This window comes from Aptenodytes patagonicus, chromosome 1, assembly GCF_965638725.1.
Source record: "Aptenodytes patagonicus chromosome 1, bAptPat1.pri.cur, whole genome shotgun sequence".
Lineage (NCBI taxonomy): Eukaryota > Metazoa > Chordata > Aves > Sphenisciformes > Spheniscidae > Aptenodytes > Aptenodytes patagonicus.
The window spans coordinates 227,019,808-227,042,728 of record NC_134949.1 but is presented as its reverse complement, the minus strand read 5'-3'; the positions used below and the strand labels follow the sequence as shown (position 1 = coordinate 227,042,728).

General features: G+C 51.6%; 1 protein-coding gene across 2 annotated transcripts in view; it reads left to right on the top strand.

Annotated features, from left to right (window-relative positions):
* Nucleotides 1-8,149: 8,149 nt before the first annotated feature.
* SLCO2B1 (solute carrier organic anion transporter family member 2B1) overlaps nt 8,150-22,921 on the top strand; it is a 62,958-nt gene continuing 48,186 nt past the window's right edge. Inside the window, exons 1-2 of one of the 2 annotated variants that reach the window (XM_076328554.1) lie at nt 8,150-8,213; nt 21,579-21,682. In XM_076328554.1, coding sequence (XP_076184669.1) covers nt 21,602-21,682 — 81 coding nt within the window. In that variant the 5' untranslated portion in view covers nt 8,150-8,213; nt 21,579-21,601. Of the gene's footprint in view, nt 8,214-21,344; nt 21,364-21,578; nt 21,683-22,921 lie in introns of those variants that run through there. The other variant, XM_076328555.1, reaches the window with a different exon arrangement.

The window sequence follows — 22,921 nt, the reverse complement described above, 5'->3', positions numbered from 1 at the left end:
TTGCTGGCTGGATCCCCCGCTACGTGCTCCTGCTGCTCTTCAGTATTGTCCCAGCGATCTCAGCCAGTTCCCACCTTCTCTGGGTTTCCTTCTTGGCTTGAAACCAGAGCACCAGACCACGCTTTTACAACACTTTCTATCCATCCCTTGAATTGAAAATCCCTCATTTCTGTAAACTCCAGGGTTTTTTGACCTAGTTAGCTGCCTGCGAAGCTTCCTCCACCTGATCTTCATGGCTTTGTAGCAGACCCACACAACAGTGTTCATTTTCTTGTCCCATCTCCTACAGACTTTCAGCTGGTCTAACTCTTGGCGTGGTCTGAACTTCAGAGTAAATCCGTACCTCTACGGCGGTACAGAAAGCATCACGCTCCTCTTTTGCTCCTGTCTGCCCTTCCTGAAAACATTAGTCCTTTTTCTGTTAATATTCTAGTTATGGAGGTTGTTTCGCTGGGTCTCTGGTGGGGCAGTATGAGCCATTGACTCAAGTCCAGGCTTCCAGCTCTTCCTATTCCCTTCCACACTCCTTGCATTAAGATACAGACATCTGGGATGTTGGGTGGACTGACCCATCATCATCTTATGAGGAGCGGCTGAGGGAACTGGGGTTGTTTAGCCTGGAGAAGAGGAGGCTGAGGGGAGACCTCATCGCTCTCTACAACCACCTGAAAGGAGGTTGTAGCGAGGTGGGGTCGGTCTCTTCTCCCAAGTAACAAGCGATGGGACGAGAGGAAACGGCCTCAAGTTGTGCCAGGGGAGGTTTAGATTGGACGTGAGGAAAAATTTCTGTACTGAAAGAGTGGTTAAACATTGGGACAGGCTGCCCAGGGAAGTGGTGGAGTCCCCATCCCTGGAGGTATTTAAAAGACGTGTAGATGAGGCGCTGAGGGACATGGTTTAGTGGGCGTGGGGGTGTTGGGTCGATGGTTGGACTCGATGATCTTAGAGGTCTTTTCCAACCTCAATGATTCTATGATTCTATGATTCTATGATTCATCCCTCTTTTCTACCCCTGTTAGGACTAACCCTATTTCTGCATGGGTCTAGGTCCTCATCCGAGTCCTGCTCCTTCCCTGCTCTCCCCACTTGCTGCCTCTGCTCCTCGTTCAGGATTTATGGATGAAAGCCAGAGAGCCTCTGTGCAGAGAGTTGCTCATCATGCAACCCTCTCGCACCTCCACCGGCCCCCTTCTCCCCGACAAAGTCTGTGCTAGGGCAGAGCAATTTCAGGACGATTTTTGTTGTTACTGGGTTGTCCTGGTGAGGACATGGTAAAAAAAACCCCATCTTGAACCTGCAGTATTAGCTTTTTTTTGGAGAAACCCAGTTTGGAGTCTGCTGGAGACGATCTGCCCTTTCCTGTCCCCTGCATCCTTGCAGCATCGCTCTCCAGTTTCAGCGATATCCAGCTGGTGGCATCACGGAGAGCAAAATCCCCAAGCCCTTTTCTTCCCCCGAGGGTTTTCGTACGTCATTGATTTCATGGGCTGCATTTCTTGAGGGACGGTATCTCTCAGTCCTGCACGTTTTTAACTGAAATTCTCCCAGATGGACTTTCGTAATGTCAAAATGATTTTTTAAATTACTTTAGCCCAAACAGTACATCTCTCTTCGCTGGGTCATACGGCCTGGCTTTCCTTCCCAAGGACTTTGCCATTCTAGAAACCAACTACAATTCTTTCTCATCCCTTCAGGTTTGACTGGGTCTGGGCTTGGTGGGATTATATTTCAAAGGATAGGTGATAGTAAATATCTTCAAAAAAAAGAAAAAGGATATTGGTGAAAATGGGAAGAATGCAGTGCTCTATCAGGGCTGTAATAACATTTACTTACATAGCAATTTATTTAGCCTACTCTAGTAAAGACATAAAGTATTATAATTTAGATAACTTTGAGGGCTGATAAAGGCACAGTTCTTCTAAGGATTTCTGTGTATAAATTCCTGTAAAGTTTCACTTCAATAACAACTGCAAATTACAAACGCTTCCAAGAAGCAGGAACTCGTTCAATTATTAAGCATCCGGTGGTGCCCGCCTTGAACTCGCTGTGCAGTCTGGCTCAGTGACTAATTACTTTTCAGTAAGATCCTTCTTAGGAGAAACTCTGCCCCCCCTCATGGCATTGCTATCAGCACTCAGGTCATTAGAAGCAATTAAGACTAATTGTAAGCCTGCATGGACAGAAAGGCTTTAGGGAATGGCAGGAGATGGCAGGACCTTGCATCTCCCCATTAGATGTGGATCAAGATGCCCACAGTGGACGTGGTCGGGGGGCTGTTTCCCATACATTAAGCTTCAATAAATCTGCTGCCATCGTGAATGCCGTTAATTAGTATCCATCCGCTGCCTCAGCAGAAAGACTGTGTGTTCAACGAAGGCGTTGCAAAGTACCTTCAGCATTTTAAAGCCATGCTGAAAGGACGGTGGGTGTAAGCGCTCACCCAGCTGACATCCTCGACCAAGGAAGGACCTTGTTTTCCACCATGCTCCGACTTGTATGACGTGCTTCATGAAAAAAAAAAAAGAAAGAAAATAGAAAACCAGGTGTTTCAGTGCATTCTTGCTATGTGCAGACTCACGTTTTAGCCACTTGCCTTTATATAATGCCATTAGGTCTCCTAATTAACACCTAGCACTCAGATGTAGCGAGGGGTGGAAATCTGGACCGGGCTGCGAAGCATCATGACTTGCAAGCTGGTTTTTTTTTCAAACTGAATTGCAAACAGCATGATGGCCTCTGTCCATAAATCGCAGTCTCTCTGACAGCACGTCCCCGAGGAGCGAAGTGCATTATAATAGACTTGAAACTCTCCGAGAAATGCATCTTGTGCAATTACGCAGCAACATAAATGCTCGGAGCTCAGGCAGCCTCCGAGTGCGGAGTTAATCCCCCACTGGAAAGTTTTCAAGTCAAAGCACATCCTTCAGGAAACATTATTCCTTCTGTGTTATTCATAAAAAACATTCTCATATTTTGAAAGATTTTCTGAGGCTACAGGCATCTCACACATCGCGGGTGATGCTGTCCCAAAATAGTCACGCCCAAGGGAGCGGGCTGGCAGTTTCGCAAGAACAGAATGGGGGAAAGCTGTACTTTTTCCCTTTCTTTTGCTTTTCTCCTCCTTACCCAAGGCAGGATTCCTCTCTGCCCCTTCCCAGCTGTTGCTGCAAATGTTGAAACCCTGCTGTGTTGCAATTTGCTCTCCCGTGTGTCTCTGTAGCACTGCCCATTCATAAGAATTGAAATTTCAGTTGAATATATGCCTCGAAATTTCCCTCCTCTGCTGCTGTAGAAGAATTTCAGGATGAAGTTCATCAGCAGAATAACGAGGATACTTCTCACTGCATTTGCACAGCCCACGAGATTCCTCTTTCTTCAGGACAGGAAGGAAAGTCCCGTGGTTGAGGGACAGGAAAGGGAACCATGAGTTCAGCCTCTGTTTTTGTCTTTGGCTTTCCTCTTCTGAACTCAGCCTGCATCGACATCTGTGCTACGGTTGCTGACAGCTCTCAGCGCAACTCCTACATGCATTAAAAGGTGAGGCAGGGATTCAGGAAGCAGCCCCAAAATATATAGAAGCAAGGTGGCTAATTGCCACCGGTGGACTCCGGCCCCCCAGTTTAGATCCCAGCTCTGCAAACAATTTCTACAGAATTCAAAACATTTGCGTCTCGGATTTTGGCCGGCTCTCTGTAAGACGTCAGCAGAGCTCAGATGTCAAATCCCGGCCCTAATCCAGCTGTTTTTTCCTAACCCCACATGCAGAAAAGGATCAGCCTCAGCCCCACAAGTAGAGATGAGTCCCATTTCCAATGCAGGACGCTGAGCTGCTCCTTTGCAAACCCAGCTTAACTCTTGGACCTAGAGCAGAGTTGGGGTAACCAGCAGAGCCTGGGCAGATATGGGCTTGCTAACGTGGCCTCTTCCAGGCTGGAAGCCCCAATTTATTCATCTGTGGACACTTAAAATCTCAGACACATGAAATTTTATAATCTCTTTGCACAAGATAAGTGCTGCTATCGTTTGCTGCAAACTGGTTTTAATTGTTCCAAGAAATAGTCCTTCCACCACGTCCTCCGGAGGATTTAACAGCATTGAACTGACTGTAATGAGATTGGTATAATTTCTTTTTATTAAAGCACTTCATGTAGCCCATTCAGGTTTTAGTCTCTGGGACTTCCTTAATGCTCGGTTTTCAGTAGGAATTATCCTTTTCATTTACACGGGATGCACTCAGGGTCTGTGTGTCCAAATATTTGAAGGTCAAAGGCTTGCAGTGACCTAAAAGCTGAAAGAACTGCAGGAAAGCTCTTGGTCAGAGAGTGGCAGCAGCAGGCAGGAGACGGCTCCGAGCTGGGAGCCACGGGGCTAGGGCACCAACAGGAACACTTTCCTTCCGAGGAGTTCATGGGCTTTTTTCCTGCATCCCTTTCCCACATGATGCAATGCCAGTTCATATTGCTAATTCATGTATAGCTAATTGATTTCCCGCAGCCCAAGGGGATGGCGGCTGTTGCACACCCCTTGCACAGGGGAGTGCGTGATGGCCACGGCCGGGCTGCGTGCACCCACTGTCCCGTGGCATCCATTAGCTTAGATCCAAATTCTTCTTCAGCTCTAATGCTTTGCAGGAAGCTGTTTGCGTCCTACAAGGGAAAAGACGGGTGAGCAGCCTTTGGGGCTGCGGGAGGAGCCTGTCTGACCATGGAGATGCAACCCGGTGCTGTGCCATCGAGCAGCCGGCTTGGACCAGCGGGACAAGGGCGTTTTGCTGCAAGGAGACAATGCTCCTCTGCTTTCGAGGGTGCTCTGGCAAACACCCGGGTCCTGGGATGGAGCAGCAGCCTGCGCACTTGCCAAACTCGTGCTGGCTCACAGCAGCTAGAAATGAAGCGCTAAGGAAGAGCAGTCAATAGATGGTGCTCTTCTTTTGTGCAATATTGCAGTGTGATATTGCTGCTGAAAGGGGTGTCCACCTTTCCCTGCCGCTCTCTAGGCATGGGGGGTGAGGGTCCCCTCGTCCGGGCCATTTTGGGTGCCTGCCTCTTGCTCCTTTGCAGCTGGAGAGTCTCCTCTTCCCACCAGGTTATTCCCTCCTGTCAAGGAGCTCTGACCTCCCACCCCCAAATTAACCGCGTTTGGTGGGTCCTGGGGGGCTGTCTGTGCAGGCTGCACAGCCTCTCTGGAAAGAAAGGAGTCATGCAGCTGTAAAATATTAATAATACGTTTTTTAGATCTAATAATGCCTTCCTGAGTTATCGCAGAGCCTACGGGAGTTGATAAAGTTTATTTTCTCTGCACTGCATTATCTGCCTGATGCAGCCCTGTTTGGGAGGACAGCTCAGGGTCACTTGGGTGAAGAGTATTTTTGAACGCACTGATTTGGCTGTCTCCTACTTAGCAAAATGTATCTCTGCTGCTAGAGCTAATAAAGCGGTTGTTTAATTATTATTTAATGAGCTTGTGCAGGGAAAGCAGATAATCTTCCCTTCGGAAACATCAAGTCCCTCTGCCCGGCGTGCCCCGTTTCCCATGGCTGGTCTGTCCCATCCCTCAGACTCCAACAAGAAATGCCAGGAGGAAAATATGGCTGTGCCTTTCTCGGCTGCTGCTGCACCGCAGCCCTGAGTTGGAAAATATCCCATTCGGAGTTTCCATCTGGGAGCTTGTTGTGGCTTTTGGGATGAAAAGAGAATGGGGAACCCACCAAAGGTCTCTCCATCTCCCCTGCTACCTTATATTCTCCTCGGACGTGACTTTGCAGCTGTCTGCGTCTCCAGGCTGCAGCATCATGAAATCCAAGTGTGAATTTGCCCTGGCAAACCCCACCTGGGTTTGGGCGCCCATTTGCAGCCGAGACAGCCCCGGACACCGATGTTCAGGGCAGCCGAGGCCATGTACCCCCAGGCATCCTTGAGGAAGGCAGCGGGAAGGACCAGCAGCAGTGCCTGGGCAGGGTGCAGCATTTTGACCAAGTGGCAGCACCAGGTGAAGGGATGGACTCGTCCTCCAGAGCTTTTGAAATCCAGGTATTTGAAGAGGTTCAAAACAACCTGTTTGGTTGGGTTTCTGGAAAAAGATGCACACGTATGGCTTTTATGGAGACTATAAGGTGAACTTGCAAAAGTGTTTGCAGGATTAGGGTACATGATCCACTGAAAGAGCAGCAGCTCATAGAGTCTCATGGCATTTGGTCCTGAAAATGTTACCTCCAGAGACTGTGGGTTATCAAGCAAAGCAGTAAAACACTTTCAGCATTAATTGTCCAGACCCCGTACCTCATGCCAGCCTTGCTCTGCCCTCTTTATCCCGTTGAAAGCTCAAGGGAGGCAACGATGGCTGCAGCAGTCCTGGAGTGCTACCAAACCTGGGCTCCCCTGGACCGAGGTCATGGCTGGGCCTCGGAGGATCCATAACTGAGGTTGCTCTACTAAAACCTTTCCCTCCTTGACCTTTTTGCAAGCTACCAGGTCCCTGAGCAGCCTCTGGGCTTCCCACCACCATGGCACAGCAGCAGGAGGAGGGCGAGAGGGGAGGGAGCTGGAGAGGGACCGTCTTGCTAGTCCCACCTAAGAGCTTTTATAAATCGGGCTCTGCATCTGAGCTAGTCCATCTGCAGATGGTTGCAGAGAGGGTCCCGGATTTTCTGAGCAGGGAAATGCACGAGCAACGTTAGAGCGGACGGGGACAGCCAGGTTTCCCAGTAAACTGTGAGAATGCTGATTTTTGAAGCTGCAAAAGGCCAGCAGGGCTGGAGGTCTGAGGGATGGACATCCAGGGACCTGTTTTGAGAGAGGCAGTTTATGCTGCTCTCTGGAGCACCTGCAATATCTCCAGCCACGTTTGGTGATGTTTCCATCACCTCCTTCTGCAGAGTTGACTGAGAAGAGCCTCCCAGGGTGGATCGAGCTCCCAAAGTGGGTAAGGTAAGGTGAGTGTCCTCCCCTGGGTGCTCGGACGTATTTCCAAGCCCGCAGGTTAAACACAGCCCCTCCAGCCAGCTCCCGCCGGGGACGGCATCCTCACACTTCATCCCCCTGCCTCCACCCAAAGATTGCGGGTGTCTCCCCAGCTGTGACGAGCTAAAGCCCGTCTTGCTTTGCCTCGCCGGCGATGCTCGGCGGCGGGTCCTGGTGACTCCCAGGTTGTACGACAACCTCCGCACCCCTGCTCACGCAAAAGGGACAACCCAGTTTTTCTTTGCCGATGCATTTCCAGAACAAGTTGGTAGCCCTGTCTGCTTTCACCCCATGCCTCCGTTCATGGTGTCTGAGTGCGGGCAGCAGCTCATCCCCCTCATCTCTCTGCAGCACGGAGACGGCCGGGGCCAGGGCCAGCTCCATCCATGGCACTGCGGGCACACACGGGTCACCGTCTCCAGCCAAGCCGGCAGCAGGTGGAGCAAACCCAGCAACCATGGGTGAGGAGGAGGAACACGCTCGAAGGATGGTGGGGCTGGGAAGGAGCCGTGCCAGCAGCCAGGCAGAGCATCCACCCGGGTCCAAGCAAGGAGAGGAGATCCCCGAGGCCCACCCGCAGCCGTCCCCTGCCTGCAACCCAAACACACAAAGGCACCAGAAGAATCCCAAAGGGAGAAATCCCGGGTTCTCCTTGACAGCTTTAGCTGGGGCTGCCTGCTCCTTAACTCCTCTGGTTCTTATCTGGAAATGCCTTACTGATTAGTGCAAAAAAGCAACGGGGAGAGTTATTGAAAAATAATTAATCCCAGGCTAACACCACAGCTTCGAAAGGTAAAGAAATAAATGCAGATAAAGCAGTTGGAATAACAGAAAATGAATGATGAATGTAAGGAAAAGGGCTGGGAGGGATGGGACCCTTGCGCGGGGGGGAGAGGAGACGGGAGCCAGAAGACGGAGCGAAAGCAAAGACCGGTTTGGACTGGGACAGCGTAAGCAGTTTGCAAAGCCCTGTATCAGCTGCCCGCATGGGCAGCTCTGTCATTTTTGGATTGCAACTTCAGAAGGAAAAAAAAAACCAAACAAACATTAAAAAAATCCTATTGAAAGAGATTGCAAAAGTTTTGGTTAAAATGTACATTGGCTCTTGAAATTGCAGCCTAAGCCCCACCTCCACACACCCATCCCCACCTCCAGGCTGGGAAGTAAAAGTAGTGAATGGCCCCAGCAGCCGCTGGCAGAGGAAAACTTTTGCTCCCAGCGCAGTGGGATTGGGATCGGGAGAGTCCTGAAATTGTGAGTATGGCAGCACCTGCCCGCTGCGAGGAGATGCTCAGGATAACTTCAGTACCGAGCTCGCTCAGGGTCTGCCTCTGGGCTGCAGGACGGGTTTAGGGTTCGGTAGATGTGAAGTTTCTCATGCTGCTTTTCCCTGTATTGTTTTGCAAGACTCCGTGAACCCGTTTGGCTCAGGAGCTGGATTTTCCCAGCAGCTTAAAAGCTAAAGGGGGGAAAAAAAAAGAGCAATTACAAATGTTCTGCACGCCTGTTCCGTGCCGGCTTTCTGCACATGTATTTTGTCGCTTCCTCTCTGCTTGCGCTTACTTATTTGAGTCTTGTTTTTTCCAGTAAGGCAGCTCCACTTATTTCTCCCTTTACAGGGAGTTTTCCCAACCCCTGAGGCTGCCACGGTTGGTTTCTCTTACAGTTTTGCTTCGTCTTTTATGGCAACGCCTCTTCTCACCCCAGGTCTTGCCGTGCTCGTGGGGAGGATGCCAGGCAGGCGTGGACCTGACCTGTGCCTGGGCTGGCACAGTGTCAGTGCCACACGGGGACCCTGGCCGGACCCAAGCTTCTCCGGCAGTGCCTTGCTTGGGAGAGGAACCGATTCAAGGCGGGATCACCATGTTGGTCAGAAAAAGCTGATGTGACCTCCTGGCTCTGAGAAAAAGATTGGTGGCAGGGACCAGGAAAGGGTTAACGCCAGGGGGAAAGCCTTTCTGCAGCTCTGCAGGCTGTGGGTGAAGATGCAAACAGCCCAGTGACCAGGGTGATGGGTTGCATCCCTCTTATTTGTTACGTGCATTTGCTGCTCAGGAGAGGTGCCGGCTTAGCCTGGGGACAAGCCCTGTGTTCAGGGCTGAGCTGCTGGTTCTGCCTGCTCCTGCCAGCGTCCTGCTGAGTTTTCCTTAGCTGGACCGGTCTCGGGTGAAGCAGGCTTCTTGGTTTCTCCTGGGTCTTGCAAATGGCGGAACTGGTGTGTCCCTTAAACCGGCCAGTGCTTAAAGCCTTGGAGGTGGGCATATCCTCCCGGGAGTCAGCTGTGGCACCAGCCTGTCCTCCCTGAAAACCCTGATTTTTAACACTCGGAGGTGAGGTTAAACGCTGGAAGAAGGCGCTGTGCTTCGCCCAGCCCAGCTGATCACGCCTTGGCCATGCTTGTTGCTTCTGTCAGGTTTCAGCTGTAGTTTCCCTGGCGGGCATGGGGACAACAGGGCTGGCTGTGCTGGGACGGGGGGGGGGGGGGGGGGGTGGATGTCCCACCCTGGGTGGGGGCTGTTGCACCCCCTCAGCTTCCAGCCCCTGTGGATCTGGTTAGCCAGGGGCAAGGCTGCCCCATCCTTGGCAGTACGTCCAGGTTGTAGGGAGAGGGAGCAGAGGTTTATCTGGGCACGCCTCAGGACACAGACTCAGGGTTGCTCAAGGGTGCTTTACGCCCACCTACAGAAACTGTAAAACCTGTTACTGCTCCAGGCACTGAGCAGGTTTCTTTTCGCTTAAGAGACATGTTATGCCCAAGGCTCCCTGCAAGGTGCGTGTACGGATGCACCCTGGATCTCTTACATCTCTGGCGTTTTGGGGCAATTGCTGTGTCAGAAGGGCACATCCCTCCCCCCCCTCCTGTCTCACCCGGATACGTGTCTGAGGCACCTTTTCACAGTGTGCATGGGTTTGCAGCCGTGCCATGGGCTTTCTCCGGCTGGAACCCCTGCAGCGCACTGGGAGACGGGTGGGATCATGCTAGCAGGGATGCTGTCAGGTCCTGCTGCTTCGTGTCCAACCCGAGCAGGTTCTGAGCTCTTCACTGCTGCTCTTGGTGCTCCAGGTCCACGGCAAAAAGAAAAATGCCGGTCAAGGACGTTGGAGTAAATCAAAGAACGGGGCAAATGAGGCAAAAAAGAGAGACACTTACGGCTAGTTATGAGCAGAACCAAGATTACCCAGCCATACAAACAGGCCAGAGCTGAGCTGCTTCAGGAGCTTATCAAAATTCATGTCTATATTTCACCCTACCAGCTGTATATGATAACCTTATATAGCATCCGCTTGAGGCAGGGCAGTGCAGCTCGCCCACGGTTGCTGGTACAGCTCCAGCGGGCAATGGAGCATCCTTTATCCAAGCTCCCATCAGGATCTGATTTCTCACCAGTGGCCCAAGCCATATCGATCTGCTCCAAAGGGCCTTTTATCAGTTATTTGCAGAAGTTTCATGACTGCGTTTTTTTCCACTCCCTACCCGGCACTGTTCTATGGTGTCTTGTGGTCAGGCAGAAGATGCCAGAAAGGTGAAAAGCGTTAGAAAGGAGCATTGCCTCCCTGCTGTGGCACCCATCGTGGCACCCATCTGCTTTGCCATCCACTAAGAGTCAGCAGCTGTTGAAAAGCCGTGCAGCCTGGGTGAGGGTTTGCCCTGCCCTTGTTTGCACAGACATGTACAAAGCTGTGCTCTGCTTTGGCCAATTCACTCATAAAGCTTCTGAAGGGCTGTTGGGGGGACCACTGGCATCAAGCTGGCTGCGAGAGCCCTCCTGACTCCCAGTCCTCTTGGTTGTTATTTATTATTCGGTTATTTTGCAACGTGCTCTAATTTCTCTTTGATTTCCCTCCTACACTTCCAGCTTTCTTACCTTTGCTAGCCGTGCTGCTGGGCGTGGGTGGCATTTCCAGGCTCTGAAATGCTTCATCCTGGCTCACCCGAGCACTCCTAACCCAGCCGTTCAGTCTTGCTGGGCTGCTTGGTCTGCTGCCTCCCCTGCAGCAGCCCAGGAGTCTCCAGGGACCCTGGTCTGGTCAAAAATAGATCCCAACCCCCTTTCCTCTGTGGTTCCTGGCTCCCAGTTTGGTCCCAGTGCCTCCCTGGGGGTGCTGGTCTGCACCGTGCTGCTCTCGCTGCAGCTCGGCAGCACATCCCAGCTTTATCCTGAACCAGCTGCATGTGCCCTGGCTTGAGCCATCCCGTGGATTAAATGCTTGGTGTCTCGAGCCATTACCTTGCTAAATGTGGACTTGAGGGATGGCTTGGGAGCTTCATTACCCAACCCGGGACCTGTCGTTAGCCCCCAGGCTTTGAAAATATTAATTTTCAAAAGATGGAGACAGTGGTGTAAGACGCTGCGGAGCAGCAAGCGACAAGGGGAATTTCTGGCTTGAAACATGATTCAAACACTGCAAGGCTCTGAAATATCCTCCAGGAGAGATCGATAGTGGGTGGCTGGCTGGAGAAACAAGATTGGACAAGATTGCTCCCAGGGATGCAGGAGAGGGCTTGCTGCCGGCCGGGTGCCGGGCTGCAGACAGGCAGCTCAGCCGGAGCCAGATGTGGCTCCAGCTGCAAGTCTGGGGACTTCCAGAAAATAATCTCCTTTTTCACTGGGCTTCCTTGATCTGTCTGAGTGTGCCAGCCCGTACCTGCTCTCAGGGTGAGCAGGAGATGCTTCTTCCAAAGGGTGTAAAAAAACCTGGCAGCAAAAAGAAAAGAAACAACATCCTTCCATAATAAAGACGACTTTCTGCAGTCCATTAATATTAAATAATGGAAGAATGATATGTAGCTGTGACATGAATTAATTCCCCCTGCTGCCCAAAATATCAGTGTTTCTTCCCTTTCCCGTGGCAGCTCCAGCCCCCGACGGCTGCACTGGGCTGGGGCTTGCTCCAGCGCTTGCTCCTTGTCCCAGCATCGCCCTGTAATGGCACCAGCTCTCTTCTACCCTCAGTGTTTCCTCCTGGGTGTTTATAACCAGCTCCTCTCCTCCTCTCTTTTGCTGGCTAAGGAAGTTTTTCACTTCTCCTAAGCTCTACTCTCAGTTCCCTGTTCATCGTAGCAGCATTTCTCTGCACCTTCCCTCCAATCAATCCCTTTTGCGTGCGGGTGGCCGGCATCGTTCACAGCTCCTGGTGAAGCAAATCTTACCGGTCTCCCCCCAGAATTTGGGGACGCTTTGATTGTTAACCTATGGATTGGTCTGGAGGGAGAAAAGAGCTGCCCTTGAATGTCCCGTGGAAATAAATGGGTAGGAAGCAAGCGAGCTGGTGTGTAAGTGCTCCTCATGTGATACTCAGCATCAGCGTGGGGGATCAGATCCACGGTCCTGGGCAGACTGTGTGTGCAGGTGGAAAATCCTCTTTTTTTTTTTTTATTTTAGAAGTTATAGATAATATATAGCAAACAACATCTAGATTGCTCCAGGGAGACTGTGCTCCAGGGAGCTACTTGGGCTTTCACTCAGGCCGTGCGTGCAAGGCACAAGGCTTTTGCAGCATCTCCTGCTTTTCATTTTGCAATATCTTCCCCTTCGAAAAGTTAGTTTTTCTCGTCGGAGCGTGTCTGCATCCGTCAGTCGCTGGAGCCCCTCTGGCTCCTGCCTTTTTCTCGCTTTCATACATTTCCTCCAGCTGCTCCTTGCAAACAGCACCGCAAAGTCTTACAGCTCTTTAGAAATACTCAGCAAAAAGCTCATCTTTTTCTCAGTCTTCACTCCTGTTCAAGCATCAGTGAAGTGTGGAGAAAAAAATTATCAGGAAGGTATTTACAGTGTATGAAATCCCAAATTAAAAAAACTCTGGTTTGGGATCACCTTCCTTCAGACTTCTTTTGGCAGATGTTTCTCCATAGACTCGAGCACTGTGTCTGCAGCCTACGGAAAGGCAGGTCCCCCCTGGGGAAAGGGATTTTCATACTTAATTCACCATTTTAACTCCTATCCTGAGGTTTTGAGCTGCTTGAAGAAGGGAGTATTTCCCTGCCAAACACACAGGAGGTGGTGCTAGAATAGAAAATCCCCACCGAGGACACAAGACATCACTTTTCTGTGGTACACGCCACATCTGTTTGTCTCCCCGTACGAGAGTATGCTCAGCATCTGGCATGGTCCAAAGGAGAGGGCTAACCTTTTATTCAACAGTCTGCCTAAAATCTTATAGAGAAGGAGTAAAACTTGCAAAGCCGTGAGCTCCCTGTCTGGCAAACATCTTACACGTCCTTGAGCTGAACCGCATTCACCCTGCCAGCACAAACAAACCCATAGTTCACACGGGGAGAAATAAGGGCAGGAGCTGCGCCGAGGTTTAACGAGACGTTGCTTTTGCACGGAGCGGGATGCATCCCGCGAGAGCTTGGGAAGCAGCAGGAGCGAGCCGGCGAGCTGGGGGGGGTGTGTGTGTGTGTGTGTCTCTGGGGGTACTGGACCCCGACGGCTCCGTAGCCCTGGGCAGCCTTTGAAAACGAAACCGTGCGGATGATTCACGTCATTACGCAATTCCCAGCCTTGCTGCTTCTGTAGTGCGCCGAGATTGGGGATCTCAGCTGCAACACCTCCCCTTGCCCGTAACCTCTGCAGTTCCTTCCCTCTGCGTTCCGAGCCACTTTTGCTCTCGGGTGCTTTCCCCTCTTGCAGGCGAGGCCACCTCAGCCCTTGCGATGGGTGTTGTCTTCTTCCCAAAGATGCATGATGATGGCAACCGCCACCACAAAGGTCATCCAGCACATGGGGACAGCCCCATGCCATGTTTAGGGCTCTGCTGGCCTTGATCTGCAGAGCTACAGGAAAGCTGCGTGCTCTCTCAGAAATGACCACCCAAAAGCAACCCATTTTTTCGCAGTGGGAAGACCCTCTCCCTTTTATCCTGCCATGTGTCCCCCCAGGGAATGAGTGCGGCTGCGGCTGATCTCACCTTACATCAGACTGCTGGACTTTGCACCGTGTCTGTGGGCTGGATATGTTGCTGCCTTTGCCATTAGCAAATACATCTTGAGGATGCGACTGGCTGTCCTACTTCTTCTGTTGGCCACGTCAGGTGGGGTTGGGCCGTGGAAGTGATGGTCTCTCTCCGTTGGATGCAATTGTCCAGGGGGTAGCTCAGGGGCAGGTGTCCCCAGTGCAGATGTAGGGTCAGGTGAACCCCACAGCTGCGTGACAGCATCCACAGCTCCAGCTCCTCCACATTACCCTTTTGCAGCGCCTCATCTCCATGGGGGACGGTGTGAGAGCTCCCATCTCTGTTTCGGTACCGCCAGGTGAGCATCAACACCTTCACCACATCTTGCAGTGCTGGAGCAGGTGAGGACCCCTCCAAGAAGGGCTCCAGCATCTGACAGGGCGTGCCAAGGAGGGGAGGGAGCTCTGTGAGACCTCATCACAAAAATGGGGAGGAGGCCTTCATCCTTCCCAAATCAGATGGGGTCAGGGCTGACAGGGACCTCCGGAGAGCACCCGGTCCTGCCCCGTGCCGGAGCAGGGCTGGTGCCTCTTCCTCATCGCCCGTGGTTGTGTTTCATGGGTTTCAACACCAATTTTTCTCTTTCTTTTAATCTTTTAACTTCTCAGTAACAGATTTCCTTTGGTTTAGCTTCTTGTGGGGTTTCCGGGATGTGTCATCCCTGACACATTTCTCATTATAAAGAGTCACCGAGCTGGGCTGATCTCATTTTCGCTTTTTTTTTTGCCAGTTGGTGCAAGATGGAAACAGCTTTTGGGCACATTTACACATCCATTTTATCCCTCAGTCTTTTTCCAGGGAGAGAATGATGTGTATACATTGGATTATAAAGCATCTTTGCACCCACATTTTCCAAGCCAGCTTCCCATTTAACACAGGCACGCTCATAAATGCACACACTGACACTATTCCGGTTTTACGACCAATGAATGTAAATTATCTAGAAATTCAGCAGAAGGAAGACAGATTACGGGATATTTGCTGGCATTTTGTCTCCCCTGCTGGGATTTAATTTGCTCTGTTACATTCGCCGTTATTTACTCAAGCTCTGCTGAGCCCAGTGCGTGCTTTTCCTTGTTCAGCTAACAGGAGCCGCGCTGCTATTAATAAAGGCGTCGTGATAGATTTGTGTCCTCGGGAATGGGACAGGACTCTGGTGCCACCAAGCCTGCGCCCCTGCTATCGCAGTCAGGACCATTGTGCAAGTCCCAGAGAAACTGGGAGGTTTTGGGGTACCTCTGCTGCCCTGGTATCAAAGAAAGGACAGCTTGGGGACAAGCGGAGCATCGTAATCTGTGCTGCAAGATTATCTGGCCAAGCTCTGTACATATGGGGGTTATGTCCCCGATTGTAGCCCCCTGCTTTGCCACTGTGCAGGTCGCTGTCTCCTGGGAGCGGTGACGTCAGGCAAGCAAGGCTGTAATTAATGGCAATATTTTATCGTAGCCTGATGGCATCAGCTGGTGTGGGACTGGCCTTCTGGCGACGTCCAAGCTCAGCTCCCTGTACCCACAACACCTGGGGCTTGTCGTGCCAGGCTCTGCCTTCCCGAGTGACCCAGACCAAAAACGTGGAGAAAAAGGGACTCTGAGGACAAATCCTTCATCCGTAGCTGAAGGAATAATATCAGCTGATGGATCTGCAGCATCAGGCACCTGTGCTCTCTGAACAACCATCCATCCGTCACCTTCCCTGGAGTATATGAGTAAATCCTGTGGGTGCTTGGTAGCTGCTGGTTGGGGTCCTGCTGCATGAGCCGCTCCACTGAGCCCCTGCACCGAAAACATTGTCTCCCAGAGGTCACCCTCGGTGAAACCTGGCCACCCATGCACCTAGCTAGACTCCTAAATGCTGCTGTTGAGCACAGAAAATCCCTCTGAGTTTTATGGGAGAAGCAATTTTGCTTGAGAGTTTACTTGCAGGTGTATAAGGAAGCAATTTTCTGCTTCATCAGGGTGCAGCGCTGGCTTTAAAGGGCTTTGTGCCAAGGTCAGTGACACCGCTTGCGGTCACGGATCCTGCCACCTCTGCCTGTCACCCTGCATCCCACCCAACACCAGCCTCTCGGTGGCTGCGTCTCCCTAGCCGACGAATTTCACGCTCCTGTGATTTGGGGGAGAAAAGGTGAAACGCAGCATTGAGAGCTCCAACAGAGCAGCGTTTGGCGTCATAAATACCTCGCTGGGCTGAGATAACACCTCTCCCCTCTGATGATGTGTGTAAGTGAATATAGCTGTGTCAGAGCTGATGGGTACAGCTGTACACGAGAGAGCAGTGCAGAAACGCCGGAGCCGGCTGCAGCAGCTGCTTCGCCGTGGGGCTTCAATCCTCGTGGCTGAGGAGGGGAAGGGAAGAGGAATAGTGAAGTGTTTGGATGAAGATGCTTGGAAGGGTTTCTCAGAGCAGAACTGCAGCTGCTCTGCAGGCTAGCGAGATGCGAAGGTGTGACGGGGAGCAGACGCTGGCTGCGTTGTCTCTGCTTGCCGCTCGTGGTGAAGACCATCCCAGGTGGAGGAGACCCCCGCTGCTAAGGCACCTCCACTGGGAAGGTGGTCGGGGAGAAACATGCCTTTGCCATCACTCCGTGCCCCACCGTTGTGTTTCTCGGACATCCCTTCCCATCCATGTATGGGGCAAGCTCATCCCCTTTGGTCAGCAAGAGGCCATCAGCTCACCAAGCAGGCTTCCAGCGGCCGTGTTGTCCTGATGAGTGTCTCACCAGGAGCAAAGGACTGAAGTCAAGCGGTGGCATCTACTCCAGCTTTGCAGAAATGTCCCATCGCCAGCACCAATAGACCACCGTGCAGAAACCGTGTCTCTGGGGCTGGCTGGAGGGGGCTCGGGAAGGAGAGGGGATGCTGCCAGGCTGCCCTCAGGTCTGAAAGCAGCTCGGGGCAACCTCTGCCCTCGCTCCTGCAGGCAGGGATTTGCCCGTGGCCACGGCCCAGTTCTTCAGCCACCCCAGCCCTCTGGACAGCATTCCCCAGCTCGCAGACAGCAGCCTCTGACACTCATTAAGCACATTGTATAATCATGATATGTTGTGCAAACACAGCCTAATTGCTCTCGGGTAGCTAATTAAGATAGGTGGGATGGTCACTTTGGGCTTGCGTTTGTAAGTGGTGCTGGCGTGCTGCATTCACAGCGTCTGCAAGAGCCTGGTCTCACAGACCCAGGATTAGTTCCTTCCTTGCGATGCTGCAGATGTGGTGTCACTGCTTGCAAAAAAAGCCTTGCAAAATGCTTTTCTGGGAAGGAGCTTGCTCACCTCCTGCAGCTGTGAGAGGCACCGAAGCTGCCCCCGTCACGGCACCCTGAAAACCAAACATAATGTTTTGCTGCTTGGCTTAAAACCCCCGCTGTTATGTGGGGTAACCTTGGTCCGACACCCTCCTAATGCAGTTTTGAGCTGGAAGAGGAGGTTTGGCGTGGAGCGGGTGCTCGGCTGCAGGGATGCTATGGAGGTCGTTAGGCAGTCCACGCTCTTGTAGCAGCACGTCAGCTGGCGCTTTATTGTTCAGGACAAAGTGCCTTCGAGGGCACAGCTGGATGCAGCTTGCAGAAGTTGCAGGGAGGACTAAGCAAGGCTCTTTGCAGCACCCTTTCCTCCCCAGCGCGGCCGGGGAATGGCGCCCGCTGTGCTAAGTCAGCCCCCACTGTCGCAACCCACAGCCTTTGCCTGTCCCAGTTTATCCACTGCTCCCCAAACACGTTATAGGGGCAGGTGGTACCTATTCCCTGGCTTGTTCTTGGGGAAACTGAGGCACAAAGATGGGAAGCAGCTTGCTCTGGAGCTGAGGTCGGGAGCTGGGTGCTGTCGGTCCTGGTCCTGCAGGGCTGATCTGGGAGCGGGTTTGGGTCAGGCTCTCCGAAATCAAGGGGTGGCACTCTGGGATTGACTATTTCTCCCCTTTTTGCACTGTGCTGGCATGGCCCCCGTGTGCTCCACAGGTACCACGGCAAACGCGCGGGGATGCTTGGAGCAAGGCAGGAATAGCAATTCCCACCGTACATCCTCTTCCTGGGGTGCTGGAGGGGGCTTGGGCCGTCGGGGAGCTGAGGGCTGGAGACCTGAGCCAGGCACGTGTGTCCCCCCCCCCAGTCCCGTTGGGTTTTGGTCTTTTTGCTTTCCTCTCTCCTTACTCTGATGCAGGTATACCTTCTGGTATTTGCTATCTCATCCCTCCTTTCTGCCTCCTTCCCCTGCCGTACCCAGCCTGCGGCACTAATCCTGCAGTGCCAGTTCTGCCTCCTCCCTGCAGAGGAGCAAATTCAGTGAGACCTCTTGACCTTACCTGGGAGAAATTGCATTAATCGAAAATAATCTTTCTTTCCATCCGGAGATGTCCATCCACTAGGAGAAAAACACGGCTCTCGCCAAGCAAGTGCCATCCCCAGAGGAGATACGGTGCGTTATGGGAGAGCTGGGCTGAGCAAAATGGACTCGATCCAGTCAAAGGAAACAAGAACCAGACTGACCTTAGCATGCTGCTCTAGTCATGCAAATTTTTTTTTATCAACTAAGTCTTATCTGCCTTTTTATTTGGTCTGCTCATTGTCCTTTGTGCTGGATCAAAGTACTTTTCTGTTTCATTTTATTCTTAAAGAAGCGTTGTGGATGAGCAGTATCTAAATGCAGTAGGTTATTCTCATTTTTAACTGCTGGCAACCTTTGCAGCTTTTCAGATCTCTGCTGTGTTTCCCCTCGGGTCTCTCGGTGGCTCACCCACCCTCCCTCTTCCATAGCACACTCTCAGGTAATACCGAAATGGAAGTAGGAAACCTTGCTGAAGGTGAGATGAAGGTGTGCACGGTGGGATGGAGTCAGACTTGGCTGTGCATCCTTGGCCACCAGCTGCTGACAGATGATGCAGCTTGTCAAGGCAAGGGATTCCCCTGGAGAAAGAAGAACCGAGTTCCTCTGTGGCGGTGTGGGAAATTTGGGGTGATTGTGGTGCCCGGCAAAGGGTGAGGGGCTTTTACACCCTGCTTGGGCAGGGATTAGTGAAAACGTTTCTACCAGTGCTTCCTACCATTTTCTTCTACCAAGAAGACTATGAAAGCTGATTAGGGAAGGGGTTGGACTATTTCCAGGTGTAGCAGGTTCCTGGACACCCTGAAAGGTTAAAGGGTGCACACATTTAAAGGAGGGCCTGGAAAGGATGGGCAGGGGGACGAAAATACTCCTGTAGACCACAGGATTTGTTGTTTGCAGGTCTGCTTGAGTGCATCTTTGTTGAGGAGAGCTAGCAAAGACATTAATATAGTTAACCAGGGAAAGAAGGACATTAAACCTACAGTGGTTACCAGCTCCATGAACATGCCCATCCCTGGAAATCCGGGCTCAGACTCCTTTTAGTTTCCTCCCTTGCTACCCTGGCACCCTTTTTCTTTCCCCTGTGTCACCCCTGAGCTTTCAAGAGGCTCCAGCAGCAAAGTCGGTAGCTGTAAATAATTAATCACAGCGCTGCTCCCAGAGACAGGCAATATTGGATGCCATGGTCCGGAGACAGGCAGGTGCTTTTGCTCCTGCACTGCGTAACCCTCCAGAGGTTCAGGGGAGCTTTTCATGGATGTTTTAATTTACGAACGAATTTACTTTATTGATCCCATCCTGTATTTTGTTGTAGCAATATCTCGTCTCTTGAAATGGGGCTGAGGGCAGCAATTGCTTTTTGCAGAGGATGCCGTGGAGCTTGTAACTCAGCGGTATGCAGGTCCCCCTCTTGAATTTACCTCTCCTGTGCAGTGCAATTAAGGGTTGTATCAACGCCATAGTTAAGACAGTCTCCTCTTGCTAGAATTTACATCAACCCGTACATTTGTTAATTTGTTTGAGGCTACAGTACTTGCTCCTTTGCCTCGCATCATGGGGGAAATAGAATTACGCAAAATAATAATGTAAAGCCTTTCACCCCATTTGCTGTAGAGCTTGCAGATGCCGCTGAGATGGAAACATCTATTAGAGTGTACTGAACAACAAGCTAAAGCCTAATGGGTTTAACGTGCCTGCAAACAATACAGCTTCCTGAGCAGGAAGTCTGGGTACTAAAAACCCAACAAAGACATCGTCCTCCCGCACATCATTCACTCCACGGAGGTAGCCAGGGAGAAGGGAGGAGGGAGCGCAGGTCCGAGGGAAGGAGGTCAGCGGGGCAGAGAAGGGGACGGTGGCTTCCCACGGATTTACATTTCTTTGCGTGGTTAAATTTAGGTGGTGGCCTGGAGCCACAAAGCAAGCATGGAAGGATTCTTCCAGGGGAGATGCAAAAGCACCGCGGGTGAAAATGAGAGGCAGGAAAGGAGGGCTTTAATCCATCAGAGACCCAGCGTATGGAGGGATGGAGAAGGGCTTGCTGAACCCCCCTCCTGCAGGCAGGAGCTGTTTGTGCCTCCTGCCTCTGAGCCCATAGGGGAGTCCCCAAAACGCACCCTCGTTTAGGCAGAGCAATGGTTGTCTATAGCCTGCTCTTGGGAAGGCAATTTGGCCGGCCAGCGTCTCCAAAGCTGCTTGATCTCATGCACACACTTCTGCACGCCTCGCCCTGGTGCAACCATCCGCCCTGTCTGACGGGGAGCTGAAACCAGTTACATCCCATGAGGACATTTAGCAGCAAACGTGACCTCAGCTGCAGCTGGTGAGCTTGGCCTCGACTTGGTGGGATCTTCATGTCTGGGCAGATCCCTCACACTTGGCCCAAGACTGCTCCAGCACCGTTCAAGAGCTGAGCTAATGCCCAGCTGGGTTTTTCCTCTCAACCCCTTTTCCCATCTCTTCAATGCTGTGGGTATTTTTCTCACTCCATAGCATTGACCTTCAACTACAGTGTCACTGTGTAACGTGCATTGCAAACATACCTAGAAAGCTAAGACAGCTTGATATAGCGCAATATATAATGCAGAGGCTGGATCCTGGTCTCGGCTGTATCTAACCAAATCAGAGGAGCTGCTCTGGGGTTTGAGGAGCTGCTCTGGGGTTTGAGGAGCTGCTCTGGGGTTTGTGGAGCTGCACTACCATGAGGAGGAGAATAAGGCTCAAGGAGATTCACACCAGCACGGTGGAGATCAGAGCCTGCCCCAGTCACCGTATGAAGACCCTAGGATGCTCCTTGCGGCTGGGGTTCAGGGTGGGATTCTCCAGCCCATTGAGGTCCCTCTGGATGGCAGCACAACCATCGGCTGTGTCAGTCGCTCCTCCCAGTCTTGCATCTCCTGCTATCTGGCTGAGGGTGCACTCTGCCCCATCACCCAGGTCATTGATAAGGATGTTAATCAGTACTCACCCGGATAATGTTTAAACAGGATTGGCCTTGATTATGTTGAACAGCGTTGGCCCCAGTTATGCTCTGGTATGGCTGGGATTTGGGAATACCGAGATCCTGGCCCAGCGCTGCTTTGTTGCTTTGAAGTGAAATGATTGATAATTTTTAACCTCTCATGTGCCCTGGTGATTAGCGTGTTAGTGTTTTGCATGCTGGTTTTTTGCTTCGCAAAAGCGAAGCGCTAAAAGAAAATGAAAACCAGGAATAATTAATAATTGCTTACAATGACCCTGCGCCTGCTGTGTGGGTGTTTGCAAAGCATGACAGGATTTTGCTGTGCTGAGCAAGATGAATTCAGGCAGAGCAACTCAGCATTGTGCTGAATGATTTATTTTGGCAGGCGGATAAAGCAGATCTGACAGAATGACGAGTACCACTACAAAGAGCAGCTACCCGGATCGGTCCCGGAAAACACTCTGCAGGAACCCATTTCTCAGTGTCAAGGTAAATACCTCCTGCTTTCTGTAACTCCCCCCCACCTTGGATTGCTTGCCTGGTAAAGAGGAGTTTAGCTTTCTACAGAAGGCATTGGCAGGATTTCTGTTTATAAAATGTATTTGGAAAATGCTCTGGGTGCTCCCTACGGCAGAAGTGCCATTGGATGTGCAGCTGGATCCGTCCAAAAGCAAGCGGTGGGACAGCGATGTTGCAATGCAAGTTTAACTTTCAGCTTCTGCAGTATTTAACTTCTGTCAGTGAAACTCCCAGAGCCCAAAGCAAACATTCAAGAGAAACAAATCCCAGATCTTAAAGCAGCTTTGAGCCTCAGTCTTCACGGAAATAATTTTTTTATGATATCCATGATAAATGCATGCAGGTAATGGGGGCAAGCAGAGATGGAGGAAAGGGGAAATTGGTGCTCGGTCTTGGAGCTCAGCACACAGCAGCCTGCAAAGCTTTGGGTATTAGCCCCCATTTTGGCAAGGAATGGCATCTAGTTGGCTTAAACCCTGCCCTCGCTTGAATTTATTCACTGAAAACATATGTCCTAAGCAATGACTCAGGCCACCAGCCCTGCAATGCCGCCTGACCCTGGTGTAATTTCACCCGGCTCCTCTTGTATTGCTGTTGGGTGTCTGGGGGCATGCAGGGAGATGGTTCCTCCATACTTCCACCCAAGAGCTCTGCCAGGTCCAGTGCAGGCAACCAGATGAGTGGGCTTCATTAAGCCCTTTGGAGAAGTCCCACAAGTTGGTTGTGGTGGGGACGGCAGGAGGTGGTGGTCACTTCTGCACAGCAGTCTGATGGTCAGAGGGCTGCCCAGGGAAGGCAGAGGACTGGCTCGACTCGCCAACGTGGGCGTGAAGCCATGTTTCCTCTGTCCTGGAGCACCCAAACCGCTGAGCCATGGGGAACCCTGGGTGAAGGTCCCTTTTTCTCCCCTTCTCAAAGCTGGGAAGAGGCGTGAGGCGGGATGCAGTAGAAGCTGAGATCTTCTGGTGGTGGGGCCAGTGCTGCCTGTGTGGGATTAGCATGCTGATCCTGAGCTTGCCTGCAGATGTTCACGGCCTCTCATCTCCTACCCATGGCTGTGTCGGCACCAGAGGGGCTCCTCAGCTCATTATTTGCAAAGGTGTTTGCACGCTCATTTGTTTCCAGAGGAGGATCCGTGATCCTTGGCTCATGGAGGTGGTGGGGAATCCTTTTCTCTTTATGTAGTGCTAATGGCATTTTTAAAAAAAT